A 19,154-nucleotide genomic window follows, 5' to 3' on the forward strand; every position below is an offset into this window, starting at 1 on the left:
GAGCACACAGTTCCGAAAAATTTACCATGCACAGCTTGTGTATTAATTCCAGACAACAACATGCACTGGCATTGGCATTGGCATTGGCATTGGCATTGGTAGTGTACAACATCTGTTTTGTTTACAAGGTACAGCAACTGAACTATCCCTATCGAACACAATACAAACAACACTGGCCCTTGACTCCTTAAGCATCACTGTTGGCTACAGCATGGTTGGGCACTTGGCATCGAGAAACTCCCTGAGCGTCCGTGCAGCCTTCTGACCGCCCATTAGCTCCGCCAACCTTTCCACTGGAAGCAGGGCCAGCTCGGCCAAGCTATTGCATCCATCCATGATTGCTCGGTAGTTGGAATCCGTCACCCCAGGAAGCCTTCTTAAGAACTCAATGGCTGATGTGTTGTAATTTTCAGACCTATAGACCCAAAAAAAAAAAGGCATACATCACGTTTGGGCTTACTCCCCTCTGGTTTTATACGAGGTGCACGACTTACCTCACATCATCCTCCACGATTCCATCCTCAGAGGGCACGCCAACTCTTGTTGCTTTTTTCTCATCAGGTTCATCCTGGTTTGTTTTCAGTGACATAAATATTTCTGCTGTAGCATGCAAGCTGCGTGACCAGATTATGCGAAGCCGAGGAAAATGCAGCACTAGCAGCGAAAGCTTTGAGATAATGTTGGTTGGAGAGACGTCATCCCCGATCTCATTTGCAGACTGTAAAAGAATGAGAGGCCAGTTAGAACAATGAGGTGAGGTGATATCATGATTTTTCCCCCTGGGCAGGGGAGGGGAGAGGAGATGCGGATACCTGAAAGGAAAAGCTCTTATCTTGTGAGAACTCGATGAGGAGAACCGGGATCTTGTAGTAACGTGCCATTGTCTCAACCTGATTGTACAGACGACCAGAAGCAAAGCTTTGGAACAAGTCTGCGATACTTTTCCGCTCAACACAGATCAAAGGAGAGAGAACATAGTCACCAACTTCAAGGGTGACCGGTACTATTCGGATACCTTTCTGATGTAATACATTCGGAAGGCTGCTCATGAACTCTCTCATGTCTACAATAACCTAGAAAATTGCAACAGTAAAATTTTTAGCAATCCACCAAATAGAAACAAAGCATATAGTCTGCCCACTAACAATATGATCATAACTCATAAGCATCACCTGCATCTCCTTCTCAGGTGCCTTTTTACCACCTGCCTTTCTTGTAATTGAGTTCTGACATAAAAGAGGTTCTGGTTCATTTGCAACAGTTGGTCCAATGCAACGGCCATCCTGAAAAAAAGAAGATAGATGTATTTCATGTCAGAAAAGTATGACAGCAATTTTGCCTGCATATGGCTGATTGTGATTGAGCTAAAATAAACACATGATACCGGGCATATGAACCCACATGTAGATTCATAGACAGGTGAAAAGGCCATTTGACTAAGCATTGTATGGCATCATTCATGAAGTAACCACTTTGCTATGGTCAGACTGAAATTAAACTTTTAGTGACAGAGTGAAACACCACCTGATCAACAGGTATCATCATCAGGGACTTCTGTCTGATCAAAGATTCAAATGCTTCATTTTCCCGTCGAATGCTGGACTCAAATTTTTGCACCTCAGTGGAATCTTCATAAAAAAGGAAGTAAACTTTTAACTTCCTTGATGAGTTTTCTGCCTTGTATACTTCAATTTCCCTTACAAAGGTAATATCTGGATGATAAACAATAATAACAGATGGTTTCCACACATCAAGCACGTGCTGGTCACTGTCTAGAGCATGAAACTGCACAGGAGGTAGTGGCTTGCCGTTTGCCAAGTTTCCGAGAGCAGATGAATGGTTAAATGTATCATTAGAAGTAGAGGCTGACACGGAAGCATCATATGTGGACGCCTTAGAAGCATCAATCTCAGCCTGTTCATCTGTTTTGCCTGATTGACCTTCAGAATCCAGATCGGTAGCTTGGCTATTGTCATTTCCCCCCTTACTTTTATTTTTTCGATTGCTGGCTTGTCTCTTTGCAGTGGTTTTCTTTGGTTTCCCCTTTGCTTTTCCCCTTGCTGCCCCCTTCTTGCTGCAGCTGCTATTTGAGCCACCACTGACATCTCCTTCATTTGATATATTTCTTAATTCAGAGGCAGCGGCAAGTAAGGCATTAGTTTCGAGTTTGCTAATGCTAACTGGACCCGCACTCTCACTAGGTCCCATTTGAACTTCACCATCCAGGACACCAACCCCTTTTGGTTGCTCAGATTTTCTCTTGTTCTTCTTATTCAATCCATGAAGCTCAGCTTTCCCAATCAAATACTTCTCCCACTCTTCTTGCATAACCTTATTGAAAACAAGTCAACATCACAAAGGAATTACAGGGTTTCATGTTCATAATTTTAGAAACAAGCTTGCATCCAACATGGAAGAAAGACACTTGTGCAAGCAAACATGGCAAGTTCATAGCAATAGAGTAGTGCTATATAGATTGATGCTGACTTCATTTAACACTCGAACAATTACCTGACAGGGGCCTTTTAATATGCATTCCTGCAGCTGCAAGCATGTGCGCTCATCTTTACATGTTACCAAAACTATGCCACTTTCATCACTTTTGTCTTCATCATGCACATTCCCAGCATCGCTCTTCATCTGTTCTTCTGCTATCTCTTGCAACAATTCCTGCAAACTTTAAAGCAGTTAACACGAAGCAAAAATAAATTTCTTGATGATAATACTCGTATTATCTGATAGTTACGGATGAGATTGCTAGTTTGCTACAAGAATGAGACAAAAAAAAAAGAGAATAGTTAAGTACTGGCATTTACCACAACAAACAATAGTTGGATACATATGCTACACACACCATGTTTGGTAAAATACGAAAGTCTTCATCAATTACATTGTAATATAAAATAGATTTCCTGTGCAATGTAAATGTGCAAGTTTAGCCAAATTTGCAGTGTCCATTGCCAAACAGATTGGGGCAGACTGTTCTTGCATATAATGCATGAAGCAAATAATCAGTGCTGAAGACTGCAGGGTCTGAAAGGGAACTGAATGAAACAAAAACTGAATCACTGACCCATAACACTTTCCATTTCGGTGCCTCCTCCAAAACCTCTTCCAATACAATGCCCACATCAGTATTAACCTTCTGAGTGTTGTAACTACCTACAGTGGAGTCTTCATTTTCTGCAGGAAAAAGGTACTTGTTACACTAAAATTCTTCAGGAAAAGCATATACCTGCAAATGAAGGGGCCAAGAGCCGCTACCGGTTTCTTTTCCTTTCTTGGTAGTATTATGTGCCACTTTCCTCTTCTTTGTTGGTGTGCCCTTATTATCTATGCTAACCTTAACACCATCTGTTCTCGCTGCCTGGTAAACACGCCTTTTTGCATGCTCAAATATCTTATGGCTTGAGTCAGCAAGTATCCAAACTGATCGCACACCTTCTGACACTCTCAATGTGTCAAGGTACTTCAAGTATGTAACAGCGTCGTACCTATGGGTCCGGTAAAGAACATAAGAGGGTGCCTAGTTTTCCTTTGAAACTAGAACTTGTATAATTCTCATAACTGACTCTGGGTCCGCAGAACATTTTATATAAGCACAAACATGAAATAAGGTGCTAGGAAGGGGATGTGATCACTGAGAGGACAACACCTACCTGACGAGGTAATCAAGCAGTTTGCGTAGCGTCCTGAGGTCAGCCACAAGCTGCTTTGTCTTCTTCCCAAGAGTGTGCCAGATGGGGTCGAGCTGCCTCCGGACGATCTCATCGAAAGACTTGAAGAGGCCCTTGTCGACGGTGAGGTCCTCAACATCCACCTTGTTGGTGCGCCTAAGCTCCTTGAGGCAAGCGTCCATGGTAGCGAGGACGGCAGCCTGGATACCCCTCATGGGCGGCGTCATGGGAACGCGAACGTCTACGACGTCAGGCGGGGCGCGTTCCAGGTCGGCTGCGGCGAGAACGTGGAAGCGGGGCCAGAGGTGGAGGCGGCGCACGTAGAGGCTCTTCATGGTACGCTCGGCCTTGGAGAAACCGGCGACCATGGCATGGGGGCAGTCGGAGAAGGCGTAAACGGGGAGAAGATTGCGTTGACGGAGGAGGCGGGCGATGAAGGCGTCGGAGGAGGTATCGGTGGAGCGGTGGGCGGAGAGGAGGAGTAGGGCCCGGACGCGGGAGGGGAGGAGGCGGGAGGTGAGGAGGTCGGCGGCGAGGGCGCGGGGGGAGAGGAAGAGAGCAGCGCCAGAGGCGTAGAGGGAGGCGCGCTGCTGCGCGGGGAGGTCAGGGGGCACGTCGTGAACCTGCAGCTTTTCTTGGAGGCGGCGGCGGATCCGGGCCTTGAGGGGATCGGGGGCGGAGAGGACGAGGAGACATCCTCCCCCCGCCGCGTCGCCGGGGGTCTGGTGGAGATAGAGGAGGAGGGTAGCGGCGAGGGAGGCCAGAGGGAGGCCCGAGGAGAGCACCACCAGACCTCCGTTCGGATCCTCCACCAGGTCCGCCACCACCTGCTCCTCGAACGCAAGCATCGCCGCCGCCTCCTTCGCCTTCTTTCCCGCGAGTCAGGCGATGAGAGACGATGATAGACTCACTGGGCTTGTGCTCAAGTGGGCCGTAGGCCATCTCAAGTCGGCCCACGACTACCGTAGGTAATACAGAGCCCCGACGACAACGGAAAGACATCATCAGTTCAACACGACCTATTTTATTATATTATATTCTGAGATCAAGAACAAACTGCATTTCTTTTCTTCTGCAGCATCAATCTGTGTTCTCTTCCTTTCTAAGAGTATTGTATTAGAGCTCTCTCCTTTCTTTACACAGTGAAGCGATCATCTGCTTTAACTTTTGGCGGTGTTGCCACTTGCCAGTCTTTCATCCAAAAAGAAGAAACAAAAAAAAAATGCCCATCACCTAGACAGCGCTAGCATTGCTGCTTCTCTTCACCTTGAAGTAGACAGGATCTTTCAGAACCTTCACCGTCACATTGCTCCACGCGTCTGTGCTTGTCGGCAGCAGTGCCATCTCCTCTGCGATCGCCATGTCCTTGCGAAGCACATTCCCGAACACGGTGTAGGCGTCCCTCCACTCCTCGTGGTCTGCTAAGCTGATCAGGAACTCTGGCCCTGACCCTACCCAGGCAACGGACCCTCTTTTCACCGACGGACATGCTTCTCTTGGTATCTCCTTGAAGGGCACACCATCAACTTCCAGTGTTCCTTGAAGCAATGCATATGGCGGGACCAAATGCAAGCCTAATGGTACAGAGAGCAGGAATCATCAGTAGTCAATTGTAGCCACAGGCCAAATGCCATACAAGCCATACATTTTTTTCATGATCGCCTTTTGCATCCCAGACATTCCCACGTCCTTCTGCACGATAAAATCTGCATCTGACAAAGTTGCGCAAGCCCAGAAGCTCGATGAAGTAGTCCACAGAATGGGGTGCGCAACCAGGCAGCAACTGGGTGTATAACAAGTACAAAAAGGAATGTCTATCAGCTCAGGTTATGGGATATTTCCAGTTAGCCAGCCCTATAAACTGTATTTCTGCTGAAACACGAACAATATCAGCTTTCGTTCAGATCCAATGGGAATCTGGATGGTACAGGTAGCTCTATACTAGCCTAGGACTGCATGTCAAGAAATTTCGATCGCTACTGGCAGATATTTATTTGGTAATTGGTATTGCCTTGCCATGATGTTATTTTGCAAAAGAGGAAAAATGAATCAATAAACATGCACTTAGCTTTCACGTCAGCAAGTTAAATTCATAATCACCCAAATGGCCAGACCAGCCATGGCCCTGGCAGCAGTACCCTTTAGACAATTCATGTAGTAAATGGAACCATAGTTTTTACTTTATCAACAACCACATCTCATATATTCTGTATTTCTATTATTATCAAAGTAAAACAAATAAGAACATACTAGAAACACTTCGATAAGCACATACAGCTTTACGGGCTTGGATGATGAGCAGTAAAGGAACAAATGGGAACACCACTATTATATTTGAGTTGTCATGGAATACCACTTTAGCATATTTGGACTTTCGTGGAAACGAAAAGTAAGTAGTGAAACACTAATTCACAAGACCTACAAATGCCCCCCCCCCCCCCCCCCCCCCCCCCCACACACACACAACACACACCAGTTAAGTAGTATGAACATATTATTTTCCTGTAGTAGGGACAAAGGGCACTCACTTGAATATGAAGTGTCCCTAGATTTGTTTCAAGCCCCACAATTCCCTGCATTAAGATAAAGCCTTCCATTAATCAAGAGATTCATGCTAGCGAATATCGTAATAAAATGGCTAGATGTATTTCCTTAGGCCTTGTTCGTTTCATCCCCAAACGGGTTGAAGGGGATTTAATCCCCTACAAGTCAAAATCCCCCCAAACGGGTTTAGGGATGAAATGAACAAGGCCTTCATGGGAAAAATCCACCTCTTTTTTCCTTTTTTCTTTGAAATTTGAAGCATATGACAATAGGCAATTATAGGTTCAGCAAGAATAGTACTTCCCCTAGTTCTAAATTATAAGACTGTTTTGGCTTTTCTAAATACATTGTTTTTACTATGTATGTACAACTCCGCCTATGTTGTCTCAACATAGCAGGTCCCAAGCCCCGGTAAAGGAGGAGGGTTGTGATAGGCGTGGCGAGCCAACGTTAAACCTAGCCATTCTAATGGAGATGAAACCCGAAAGAAAACCGTTGGGGCGTAACCCTCTTAGCGACGCGCCATATCGGAACCCGGGTATGGTGTTAAATGAGCAAGGGCCGGGTCGTCACCCCCGTGACACGCCGTGTCGCGATCTGGGCACGGTGTATCGAGCTGGAAAATTAAACATGTCCAGGGAGCTCAAAGAATGTTCCAAATTGTCAGATATTGAATTACAGCTAGCAAAGTGAAATAGAGATTGCATGTAACCAACCTCTCCTTTTCCAAAGATTAGACCAGAAGTCCACATGACGTCCTCCCCCCTTGCAATAACAGCAGGAGCCATGACATCCTTCTGTTTCTTCAGCCAGCACTGCATTTCCAGTGCAGCAAAGGAGTTAGTAAAACAAAGAGTGTACTTAGGTTCTGCATCCACTGAACATAAAATGCAAAGGAGTAACAGGAGCAACAATAATGACTACATTGAATCCCTGTACCAATCTTATCTTACAAAGGTAGACTTTTATTCCTGTATGCATAAGGAAAGAAAGCAAATGCTTTGAAGAAGGAAGGAAGGAAAAACAACTCGCTAATTCGTTTTTTTGGCAAAAAGGAAAAAGATGTCCCTCCAAATAGCTTTGTATCTGAACTACTAAAAATAAGCATTTGATAAATCTCTCGTGCCTGTGCGCATGCTCTCGCTACTGCTTCTTGCAGCTGTTCGCTTCTGCTTCTTGCAGCTGTTTGGGCTGCAGCTGTACAACCCAGCCGCTTGGCTGCAGCCCAAGCAGGTGCAGTCGTGCAGAGGACAGCGCACCAAAGACTGTACACCTGTCCCAAGGGCTAAGGCTTCTCTTCCTATTTTCATGTTTCCATTCTCATCCAGTTCTTGTTCCTTGGGCGATTCACAGTTGCAGCCATAGATTAGTTCTAGGGTAGTAGGTTTTGGAGGTCGGCCGCAGCCGCTCACCATCCAGGTCGCCGGCACTACGAGGCCACCAAATCAAGTCAACGACGCCTTCCTCAACCCTGTTCCGCACTGGCAGCGGCCGCTCCTGCACTGCGAGGCACATCCATCTTCTCCACCAGGCCGTCCACATCATCCCTGCACCTGTCTTCGGCTTCGCATGGATGCAAGAAGGATGCCCAGCAGCGCCCTGCATACCGCGCTAACGTCGCTCAAGCCAACCTCGACAGCATATGCACTTTGTCCAAGACTGAACACTGCCGAGCTGTGCCCGTCCGCAAAGGGCCCCTCGGTGATATCCCCTCCGTCTCTGTCAAGGTGGGCATTCATTCTGAAGCTCGCTATTGTCAGCAGAATTGTCCAAATAAAGGGAGATCTTATGAACTAATATACACAACAACAGAGTATTTAGTAGTAGTAGTCGTAGTAGTGACTTACATCAAGCTGCGAAAACCGGTACGTACATAGCACTGACAGTTCAGAGATAGCTGTTTTCTTTTTCAATTCTAGTTGCATATAAATGGATCCATGTTGCTGCCTGTACTAATTTTACTTTTATCAATACGTTCCTGCAAGGAAAATGCAGCTTATCTTAATTCACATAAGCTACATCCTAAACCTGAAGACTGCAACTGGGTTACCCTTACCTACAGTGGTTTAGGATTTGCTCTACAGAATATGCTCGGATTGATGCTGTAGTAAACTTTCCCCATTTTGCTTTGAAAAGAACTTACCTTGATCCTTTTATGGAATTTGGATTGTTTTAACTACTGTAAGCTTGGTCTAAGAAAATAAGTTGGTCCAACTATTCAACTGATTAATACCAGTTCCAATTCCATGGCATTTGATACAAATTTCAGAGGACAACTTATCAGTGTTCACCTGATGTTTAGCTGAGATTTGTAGCCAAATCATATCAAAAATAGGATTGTATCAATTCTTTTTTTGTTTCTTTGATGTTGGTACAGGGATTCTCATGCACGACATGGATGCCAAGAACACCTCAAATTTCAGTTTTCTGCCATATTACTTTGTTTGCAATCTGGAGAGAGTATCGAACTGGTGACCTGCTGATTCCCTTCTAAGCATATAAATTTATTGACCTACTGATGAAGTGGTAATATTAGTATGTCTTTCTTTCCATAGTTCTGACATTTCTGTAGTGTTACCTTGAATTGGCAGGGACCTGGTGACCTGGTCAGCTGCTAATTCTCTTCTAAGCATAGAAATTTATGATAGATTATCTGTTGGTTGAGTCATAATACACTGTAATTATTTTCAATGGAAGTAGGTGTTTTATTCACAGAAGGCCTAGAATATAAGCTGCAAATTCTTGTGCTAGTTCAGGAGAACAGTCGCAAAAAAAAAATGGTGAAGGGTAATAGAACACTATTGCAGAAGCGATAGATGATCTCACTGTTGGTTCAGGCTATGAATAACTCTCAATGTTACGTGCTGCTGCTGCAGATCGCTACTGTGGCTATGGCATAATCGTTGGTTTACCAAGTGATTTTTAAGGAGCTTTTGGAGATGTTCTAACCTGGTAATACTACTAGATCATTAATAATATTGAAAAATAATGCACCTTGCAGAACTGGGAAGAGGAATAAATCTATGGAAATGCAAATACTTGGCTTCTGCTGGTAGATGGTAGATGAGAGAGGGGATAGAAACGGACTGGACTGACCTCCCCGAGCCTGTCCTTGCATTTGCGCTCGTCCCCGCAGAAGACCCACGAGTCGCAGCGGCAGGCCCCGTCCTCGGGGTGAGGGCACATGGCCTTGCAGGCAGCGCAGCAAGCGGCGGCGGACGGCAGGCGGTGGTCTGAGCCCCACTTGACCGCCGGGCCCCAGAGCTCGAGGCCCTCCATACCCCTGCAGCAGTCGGCCTCCGCCCGGACCGCCGAAAACGCTGCCGGGGGCGATGTCCGCACGGCAGAGGGGAAAGAGAGGTAGGCGAGGGCTGCGGCGGCGGAGAAGGCGACGAGGACGACGATGGAAAGGACGAGGCGACCGCGGCGTCTGGCGTCGGATGGGCGGCGGGTGAGGGGGAAAGCGGGAAGAGCTGGCATTGCTGCGCTTGCTTACAGGACCCAGGAGGGAATCACAATCGAAATTCCGCCGCCCCGCCGCCGCCTCGGCGTCGGCGTGCTGCGTCGTCCAGGCGTTGACGCTTTACAGCCCAAGTGCCCAAGCCCAACCCGGCCCGACCCTTTCATCAACGACCAGGGGGGCAGCACCTCTTTGGCATAAACCCAGCATTGATTTTGCCACTGCTTGGTTGAAAGATTTTGGCATCGAGGTAAAAAAAAAAAGAGAAGGTCATTGATGCTCCCAGCAAAAAGGTGTATATTTTCGGCCGAGACTAGGAGCATGGATCTTCCATGCAAAAAGGATAGATGGGACCCACAATGTTTTGGGCATGATGACAGACATCCGCTGCAGCACATAACGAGTTGAAGCATTATTCAGAATCTGAGGATGAAAAGATGTTCCAAACCCCGCTACATTGCGTAATGGTCTAGGTTACTTTGAGAAGCATTGCATTTTTCTTGTTAGTCCAACTTGTGACCACACATCCTCGCCCAGAAGCTTTGAGAGCTCGCATTGCCCTCCTACCTCGATCTATCCCTCGCCGCTCTGCCCTCCATCCTAAATTACAAGGTGTTTTGATTTTTCTAGATTCATAACTTTCCTTATGTACTTAGATATACACTATGTCTAGATACGTAGTAAAAACTAATGTATAAAAAAAAGTAAAAACATCTTATAGTTTAGAATTTAGAATAGGAGTATTATGCAAAGATGACCTACGAAGGTCTATGTATAGAACATCTACGGGTAACACATATATAGCAAAAAAAAAGCTATGAGTATGGGGTAATGAATTAAGAATTCACATAGGTAACACATATATAGCAAAAAAAAAGCAATGAACTTATTGAGAGAACAAATATAAATGGGCTCATGTTATGTTTAATAGTTTTTTTTATAAGTGGACTTATATATATATATTAGGAGCATTGTACAGAGAGGAGGTCATATGGACCTCTTGTTACATCTTGGAAAATATGATGAACAGGACAATAGAGGAGGTGACCCAGGTTTGAACATATAAACAAGGGACTAAAGAAGCTATCCCTTTTTGCTTGTGGTGCTAGGCTGTGAGCCTCTGTGTTAAATGCAATCATGCACTTCTCAAATGAGGTTCATCAACCGCTCAAGTTTCCATACTCATAAATCACCATGTTTATAGTAACACATCAGATAAACAAGAGGTACTACCTCTGAGAAATATGCCCATCTATTCTCAACGACATTTTAGTTCATAAGATTGATAACTAAATATAGGACCATTGAAGTCCTACCTCAAGCAAACAAAACTAGACATTCCCTACCTTTCTTATGTATTAGTTTCTCTCATCTTTCCTTAAATTCCTAGATTGTGCATCTTATTAAAACTAAAGAGCACTCCCTCAACAATAATCCATGCTGAAATAAATGACTCTACAGGGAGGAAAAGGAATAGTAACACATGATAGAAGAACAATTGCACATTACAAATCACCAGAAGAGAAAATTGCTGCTTCTTGTCCTAGTATAGCGCAAAAATTGGAGGACTCTGCTTGCTCACAGCCAGTATAAGAGCCCCTGGATGAATAACTGCTGGAACACCTGATATCAGAGCAATATACTTTTCCAGGAACCGATCTTTTGGTAGAAGAACTCCTAGAAATAAGGGATTTTTGCTGGACTGGACACCTAGAGTACGAGGTAGGGTCAACATGATGCATCCATTTAGGATGTTCAAGGAAAGCAGCAAACAGAGGAACAGAAGAAGGTGCGAGTCAGTAGGTAGCTCAGTGGTCCCGCTTCTTTTCTGATTTACCATAGCCATTTCCATGACCCATGTAATCATAATAATTCTTCAAGCATGTTCCTTCAGCAAGTTCTGCATTGAGATATAAGCACACAAAGTTATACCAGCACTAATTCGACAAAAGGCTCTGTTGTTGGCTACTTTGAGAAAAGGCGGAAGCAAGACATTCACCTAGAACTCTCTGGACAGTATAATCAGTACGGACACTACTCTGTGGCAACAAGCCTTTCATCAGCTCTCCCTTCATCAGAGTGCTGAGCCTCTGATGCTCTGTAATTGCATCAATACATGCTTGAATAGCTGGAAGGAGGGGGTTCCGTTGTGATTGTTGTGGACTGCCAAAAGTTTGCGCTGCACAGAAAATAATGACTAACAACTAAAGCAAATATAAGCTGAACTTTAAGAAGTTGGTCAACTTCAGCCACAGCACAAAACCATTGTTAAGTGTATTGATGGGAACACATGCATACACAAAACTATAGCAAGAAAACATTAAACCACATCACAAAAGCTAGGAACTCACCAATAGGGGCGTCTCGAGAATGCAGGAGTACACAGCGTAATTGATTAAGGATCCCATCCTCATCAACCGTGATAGTTGGTTGCCAATCTTTAGTCCCACCAAGAGGAGACAAGGTAACTTGTGTTGTTGTGCTTGGCAGATCGCTTCCTACTTGGCTAACAGTAACTGAAGCCCCAATAGTTGCTGTTGTTTGCTTAACCTGCAACAGCGTGCACATGAAAGGAACATTAAAAAGAAAGATAAGCTCATAAAAATAGTGTAGAGATATAGGGTCATGTAAAAAGAATCCCAAAATTGTGCACCTGAGTATGGCTTGTTTTGATTTTTTGGACAAGTGGGTTCATCACAACTGAAGAAAACCACTACCTGAGACTATCTCGCCACTGCTCAATCTCAGGATATACACCCAAATTCTCAAAGGCCTCCACTGCTTGCTCTAAGGACATTGGAGATGGATGTTCACCCTCACCCTTTTTTAGTGGAGTGCTGTATTTCTGATGGGACCCAGAAGACATCCCCACATGTCTTAAAGGTGTGCTCTTTGCAGCACCAGAAGGGGTGGTTGATGTGGTAATTGAAATAGGGGTAGCAACACCAAAGCTTATAATGGTCGCTGGAGGTGTTGTGGTCTTAGTCTCTGGATCCGTAATTTTGTCAATATTTACATCCAAGCTAGCCAAGAACTGCTCCAGCATTGCCTCTGTTGAAAGCCCTAGTTTGGTTTTGGATAATTGATGAAACCTATCTGGACTAATCCTTGCATCTAAGTGTGTAACTAGATAAGATGGTCCAATCCAAGTGGTGGAGCAAGATGAAGTCCATGATGATGTTGGTGGACATATGATGATGGTGATCATGCTCTAGACTTGGAAAAGAAGAAAGAGAAAAACAAAATGGGCTCAAGGCAAAGGTATAATTGATAGGGCCATTTTGTTTTACCACTCAAGACACCTAGTGGGTGTGAGTGGATTTAGGATAGATAGCCGTACTATCAAGAGAGGAGAATCTCGGTTAAAACGGTTGCCAAGTGCCACTAGGTGAAGTGATTCATGCATATCCATTAGGACCTAGTGAGGTAACTAATTAACCCTTGAAAAATATTTGGAAAAATGCTAACGCGCGTGCACTATGGTGAGACACTTTGTTGTTGGTGATTTGGAATCAAGGGTGGCGTAGTTGAGTTAGTAGAAAAAGAAAAAGAGAAAGGAGATGAGAACCGGACCCTGTACTTGTCTAACTGAACCCTAGAGTGGAGAGAGTCTGGCCTGTTTACGGTAGTACATGGATGCAGCTTGGGGGTCTTCGGACCCTAGCACGTGGCCCCTGCAGACCTAAGGCACTCAGTCTGGTTTAGAGGCATGGCACAGTGCACAGGCAGCGAGAGCGCGTCCTCAGACCTTTGGCGGGCGCGCGGGTCTGACGCTTGGTGCCTATGGGTCCGGCCAAAGGGAAGAGCGGGCCGATGGAAGGCCTTAGCGGGTTCGGCTCTGAGGCATGTGCGGGGGACTAAAGACGATAGGGATGTGGCCGCAGCGTGGGTTCGATGCTGGGCGAGCGGCAGTGGTTGGCGCAATCGTGGCGGCCCTGTTCATAGGCGCGGAGGCGCTTTGGCTTCACGGCCTCAGAAGTAGAGAGGCGCGCGCGACACCATGGCATTGTTGGCGCATAGTGTATTCAGACCATGGAGACATTCGAGGGTTCGACAAATGGTAGCATGGGTCTGCGGGTTCGATGGTGCAAGCAAAGGAGGAGCGTGTGGCTTTCGGACCGAGAGCACAGGGCCAATCGGACCCAATGGAGTGGGTCCGGCTGTGGCCTCTGTAGGCTCATGCGAGGAAGTGTGGCTCTGGACCCTGCTGTGTTGTGACGTCGGACCCAAGGGCACATGGGTCTGCTCGCGAGCAAAGGACGACGGGGTGACTTGGCGACATTTTGTTGGCGTGGGTTTTTAGTCAAACTTTGGTGAGGGTCTAGAAGTTGAGTTCGGACCGGGTCCAGAAGGATTTTTTCTCTCTAGATCCTCTTTGTATAGGTCTAGACCCTGAAGGGAGTTGGTCCGGATCTAGGTCCGAATGTTGGGTTCGGTTCCACGTAGACAGCATGGTTCTTTAGTATTTGTTTGGATCTAAGGGTCGCAGTTGAACGGGTGACATGTGGTGACATCTGGGGGTCTAGACCTTCACTATAGATGGTCTAAAACCTAGGTCTAGACCCTAGGTCCGGACCTCCCTAAGGGCATAACGACTATAACTTTTTGGGGGGCTTTATAAATAGAGCTTTGGCGTGTTTGGCTCACTCTCTTGGTCATTCTTACATTTGATAGCATCCTTTGAGTTGAGCAAACACCCTCCCACTCATATCCTTGCTTGATAGTGCAAATCAAAGTGAGATTGAGTGATTCCAATTGCATTTGTTTGAGTGATTGAATCTAGTGGCACTTGGGGATCGATTTGCTGCAGTTTTCTTGTTACTCTTGGTGTTTGCCGATGCCTAGATGGCTTGGAGCAGCGGAGAAGTGTTGTCAAGAGTTGATGATTGTTCTTGGCCACCTCCTGGTGATTTGTGAGGGGTTCTTGTACCTTTCCCGACGGAGCACCAAAGGCAACTCTAGTGGATTGCACGTGGCTTGTGTGATCCCCATCTTGTGTTGGTTGTGCGGTACCCGATTGCGGGTTAGGCGTGTGATGCCTATTAGAGCGTGAACCTCCAAGTGGGTGAATCGCCACAACGGAGACTAGCTTGCCGGCATGCAAGTGAACCTCAGGAGAAAAATCATTGTATCATCTTGTCTCTGAGGAATTTATTTGGTATTCATTGTGATTGATTGATTATCACTTGCCACGATGGTATAACCACTCTATCTCTCTTGTGTATTTACATTCTAGTGTAGCTAAGCTCTTTAGTGTAATTAGTTTGAGACCTAGCTTGAGTCAAGTAGTTTGGTTAGTGAGGCTCTTTAGCCTAGCTTTTGAGAGCTCACTAACTTAGCAAGTACTGACTTAGCCTTTGAGTGATATAGTGATCATAGCAGCTAAAATTATAGATAGGTGGCTTGCATTTTTAGTAGGCTATCGCAAAACTTGCTTTTCGCCATCTAGTTGTCTAACCACTTGGCTTAAGTGTTGTTGTAGAAATTTTTTATAGCCTATTCATCCCCCCTCTAGCCGTTTAGGACCTTTCATCTGTCTGTATGCCCTTGGCACTGCCTAAACTTTTCCTTGACCATGGAGTTGAAAGGGAAGAGACACGTTTTTGCAATGGGGTGGAGGGTGACATTGGCAATGCCATGGTTAGTCTCTCACCACCAGGGATCAAATGGCTAGAACCAATCCTAGATTGCCCCGAAGGCTGAGATGGTGTATAGCTGAATGAAGATCTCCTGACAGGCACAATTGGCTCTGATGGTGGTGATGGCTTGGTTTGGGAGGCCTTTTGGTTTGCTCACCTTTCCCACCTCCTTTAGATCCAGCCATCTTTAACGCAAGAAGCCCCAGTTGGCGTTCAGACAACACAACCTTGTTGTCCTTGGCCAGTGCCTTCTTTCCATTATATAACATCAGTGCTCTAAAGAACCCTAGTAGTGTGAAAAGTTCAACAAGACCCAGTGCTGCCTCCACCAACCTAAAGATAGAAACTAAAAGGACGAAATAGGTTAATGTTGGGAGATGCACCTCCAGCGCAAGTGCACAACAAAAGTTCACCATTCACAAACTTCACATTTCATCATTTGTAAATATCTAGACTTGTTAAATTAGTCTAAAAATACGGATTCATATACACATTGATGTGTGACAAACTATGGTGTTTCTACAAAAACACCTAATGTACAATGCAAAAACGCCAAACCAACAGAGGGATAGATGAACATACCAACAGCAAGGACAGAGATACCCGCTCGGCTGGCGAGCTTCCTGAGCTCCTCCTCCCTAGAAAAGCACCAAGACACAAGAAGAGAACCCACGCATGGTTATGACATGGGGTTTAGGGTTTAGGTACATATATGAGAATGGGTGGGTATTAATGCTGCTTGGGCTTACCAAGAGGAGAGGGTGAGAAGGGAGGAGGTGGAGGTGATGGGTAAGACTGCGAGGATGAGGAGAACTGTGATGGAGGGGCGGGCGCTGCGGGAGTCTATGGCATAGGTGAGGGACAGATTCTGGTACACCGAGAACTTTTTCTGGACCTTCCCGTTGTCGCCATGGTGGGAATCCATCACTGCTGCCACCATGAGCTTCCTACATGAGGCGATGTCTAGCAGCGTCGTAGTCTAGCGGAGGCGATGGGTTAAATAATATATAAAAGTATCGAGGTTATGATACCCTAGGTATCTCAAGACACCGATTAGTTAGCCACTCAAGCAACCCATGACAAACAAGCTGGTACAAGCCTAAGCGACCGAGGCCCAACTAAGCTACGAAGGCCTAGGCCAAGTGCTGAGACAGGGAGTCAGCCACAACCTCTTCCCTCTCCCTTCACCATACGTTGCCTAGCTCTGCATGACCTCTCCTCCATCTTAACCCCTGGGAGGGATGGAAAAGGGTCGAGCTCCACCAAGTATGCCTGCTCTGACCAGGGCAGGCATGTCCCACACACTCTGACAGGACTGAGGGGACAGCTATACCTTCAGTCCAGACAAACACCACCCCACGCCACGCTGCACGGACAAGACAGCACTGCCAGGCAATGACGATAGGTACGGTTAACTACAGTTGAAAGGTCCTAATGGCTAGAGGGGGGTGAATAGCCTATAAAAATTTCTACTGCAACATTAAGCAAAGCGGTTAGACAATTATTAGGCGAAGCGAATGCTGCGCTAGCCTACTAAAAATGCAAGCCGCCTACCATAATTCTAGTTTCTATAGTCTCTAAGCCCACAAAGGCTATGTCACTACACTAAGCTAGTGAGCTCTCAAAGACTAACTAAAGAGCCTTACTAACCACACTAGACCGACACAAGCTAGATCTCAAAACTAGTTACACTAAAGAGCTTAGCTACACTAGGAAAGTAATTACACGAGAGGGATAGCGAGTTATACCGCCGTGTCGAGGAATGAACCAATCATAAGATGAAGTCAATCAATCACAATAGAATCCCGATGGCAAGAGATGACACAATGAATTTTCACCGAGGTTCACTTGCTTGCCCCCATTGTGGCAATTCACTCACTTGAAGGTTCACATGCTAATAGGCATCACACGCCTAACCCACAATCAGGTGCCGCACAACCAACACAAGATGAGGATCACACAAGTCCATCGGGGAAAGGTCAAGAACCCCTCATAATCACCACGATCGGAGCCAGAGACAAGCACCTTCCTCCACTCAATGATCATCGCTGCACCAAGCCATCTAGGTGGCGGCAACCACCAAGAGTAAAAAGTAAAATTCGCAGCGAAACACAATCACCAAGTGCCTCTAGATGCAATCATTCAAGTATAATGCACTTGGATTCACTCCTAGTCTCACAAAGATGATGAATCAAAGATGGAGATGAGTGGGAGGGCTTTGGCTAAGCTCACAAGGTTGCTATGTCAATGTAAATGGCCAAGAGAGTGAGCTAGAGCCTGCCAAACACCTTATATAGGCATCCCCTCGAAATAGAGCCGTTGGCTCCCCATTGTCAGCAAACATAGGGCGACCGGACGCGTAGGTCCAAGTGATCAGACACACATCCCCTAGTGTCTAGTCGCTGGATGTTGTCCACGTGTCCTCTTAGTTCAACTTCCACCACACGATTCCAATGGTCACATTTAACCGTGCTAGTGTTAAAGTGACGATCGGACACGCCCAAGCCGGGTCAGGTCCACATGCGCCCGCACTCCAACCACCAATGATCAAATGCACCACTACCTTCACCTAACGCTATGCCACCGCGCATCTAGTCAACTCTAGAGAGGTTCTAGAGTCGCCCAAACATGACCAGACGCGTCAGGTCAATGACGACTGGATGCGCCCCAGCGTGAGTTCCTCTTCATGCTCGCATAGTCACCCACGTCAGCAGGTGACCAGACACAGACCCTGCGTGTCCGGTCACATTTACTGTTTAGCTTCCGATCATGAACTAGACCGAGCCCAAGCATGCCCAACTCACTATAATTGACCTGACGCACAACACCCAAGTCCGGTCACTTCGGGACCCGAGTCCGGTCGATCAAAAACACCTCCTTTTGATCTCCAACTTCACCACCCTTGCTCAAATGTGCTAACCACCAAGTGTTTCACCTTGTGCACATGTGTTAGCATATTTTCACAAACATTTTTAAGGGTGTTAGTACTCACTAGAATCTAAATGCGTATGCAATGAGTTATAACATCTAGTGGCACTTTGATAACCGCATTTCACGATGAGTTTCACTCCTCTTAATAGTACGGTTATATGTCCTAAATGTGATCACACCCACTAGGTATCTTGATTACCAAAACAAAATGGCCCCATGGATTTCACTTTTGTCTTGAGCCCATTTTGTTTTTCTCTTTCTTCTATTCCAAGCCGAGCACTTGATCACCATGGCCATCACCACCATCAACATGATCTTCATTTGCTCCACCACTTGCAATAGTGCTACCTACCTCATGATCACTAGAGCAAATACGTTAGCACATAGGGTTTCATCAATTCACCAAAATCAAACTAGAGCCTTCAATCTCCCCCTTTTTGGTAATTGATGACAACCCTTTCACAAAGATATGAATTGAAATTCAATTGAATCCATGTTGCTTGCCCAAGCATATTTACCATGTGTAAAAGGATATGGACAAGTTTCATAAACCCCAATTGATAGCATTAGCTCCCTCTATATATGTGCTAAGGGTTTGGATTGAAGATTGCACATATGCATGGATTGGAAATGTGGGAGGGCAATGTCTACCAAATGATGCTAAGGTATAAGAGATGGACCTTTGAAGTGTGATACCAATTGGAGTGCACCAAATATACCATCCTTAGCACCATTGCTAGTTAGATACCACTTGGAATTTCTTACAAAACACAAACACTAGATACCTCATGAGATCACATTATATGCAAGGTTCTAGTATTACTTGAAAACCAAAACCAAGTCATATCTAACTATCCTATGCATGCTAGTTTTTCATTTCATCATTCAAGCCTACAACTAGCA

The 19,154-nt window shown here is 45.7% G+C and overlaps 2 protein-coding genes and 1 pseudogene across 2 annotated transcripts; all 3 read right to left on the reverse strand.

Annotated features, from left to right (window-relative positions):
- Nucleotides 1-99: 99 nt before the first annotated feature.
- LOC136535462 (DNA repair endonuclease UVH1) lies at nucleotides 100-4,565 on the reverse strand. The gene is made up of 9 exons (XM_066527721.1): nucleotides 3,660-4,565; nucleotides 3,265-3,494; nucleotides 3,074-3,183; nucleotides 2,512-2,670; nucleotides 1,525-2,331; nucleotides 1,173-1,283; nucleotides 813-1,073; nucleotides 495-718; nucleotides 100-415 (listed from the first exon to the last, which is right to left on the reverse strand). Exons 1-9 carry the CDS (start codon nucleotides 4,523-4,525, stop codon nucleotides 205-207), a joined length of 2,979 nt encoding a protein of 992 aa, XP_066383818.1. The 5' UTR covers nucleotides 4,526-4,565; the 3' UTR covers nucleotides 100-204.
- A 118-nt stretch (nucleotides 4,566-4,683) lies between these two features.
- LOC136535463 (uncharacterized) lies at nucleotides 4,684-9,824 on the reverse strand. The gene is made up of 5 exons (XM_066527722.1): nucleotides 9,318-9,824; nucleotides 6,938-7,036; nucleotides 6,206-6,250; nucleotides 5,318-5,460; nucleotides 4,684-5,244 (listed from the first exon to the last, which is right to left on the reverse strand). Exons 1-5 carry the CDS (start codon nucleotides 9,699-9,701, stop codon nucleotides 4,911-4,913), a joined length of 1,005 nt encoding a protein of 334 aa, XP_066383819.1. The 5' UTR covers nucleotides 9,702-9,824; the 3' UTR covers nucleotides 4,684-4,910.
- A 127-nt stretch (nucleotides 9,825-9,951) lies between these two features.
- Nucleotides 9,952-16,245, reverse strand: LOC136535468 (uncharacterized; annotated as a pseudogene).
- Nucleotides 16,246-19,154: the final 2,909 nt, after the last annotated feature.

This window comes from Miscanthus floridulus, unplaced genomic scaffold (genome assembly GCF_019320115.1).
Source record: "Miscanthus floridulus cultivar M001 unplaced genomic scaffold, ASM1932011v1 os_959_1_2, whole genome shotgun sequence".
Lineage (NCBI taxonomy): Eukaryota > Viridiplantae > Streptophyta > Magnoliopsida > Poales > Poaceae > Miscanthus > Miscanthus floridulus.

Bases quoted from the DNA above. Each gene is read 5' to 3' on its own strand.
- LOC136535462 (XM_066527721.1), bottom strand. From the start codon at position 4,525: ATGCTTGCGTTCGAGGAGCAGGTGGTGGCGGACCTGGTGGAGGATCCG. The intron at 1,284-1,524 runs GTGGTGTTTCAC...TCTTTTTTTCAG, and splicing joins TGATGATACCTGTTGATCAG to GATGGCCGTTGCATTGGACC. The intron at 416-494 runs GTAAGTCGTGCA...TTGGGTCTATAG, and splicing joins ATCGTGGAGGATGATGTGAG to GTCTGAAAATTACAACACAT.
- LOC136535463 (XM_066527722.1), bottom strand. From the start codon at position 9,701: ATGCCAGCTCTTCCCGCTTTCCCCCTCACCCGCCGCCCATCCGACGCC. The intron at 6,251-6,937 runs GTTGGTTACATG...ATCTTAATGCAG, and splicing joins TAATCTTTGGAAAAGGAGAG to GGAATTGTGGGGCTTGAAAC. The intron at 5,461-6,205 runs GTGAGTGCCCTT...TTATACACCCAG, and splicing joins TAGGGACACTTCATATTCAA to TTGCTGCCTGGTTGCGCACC.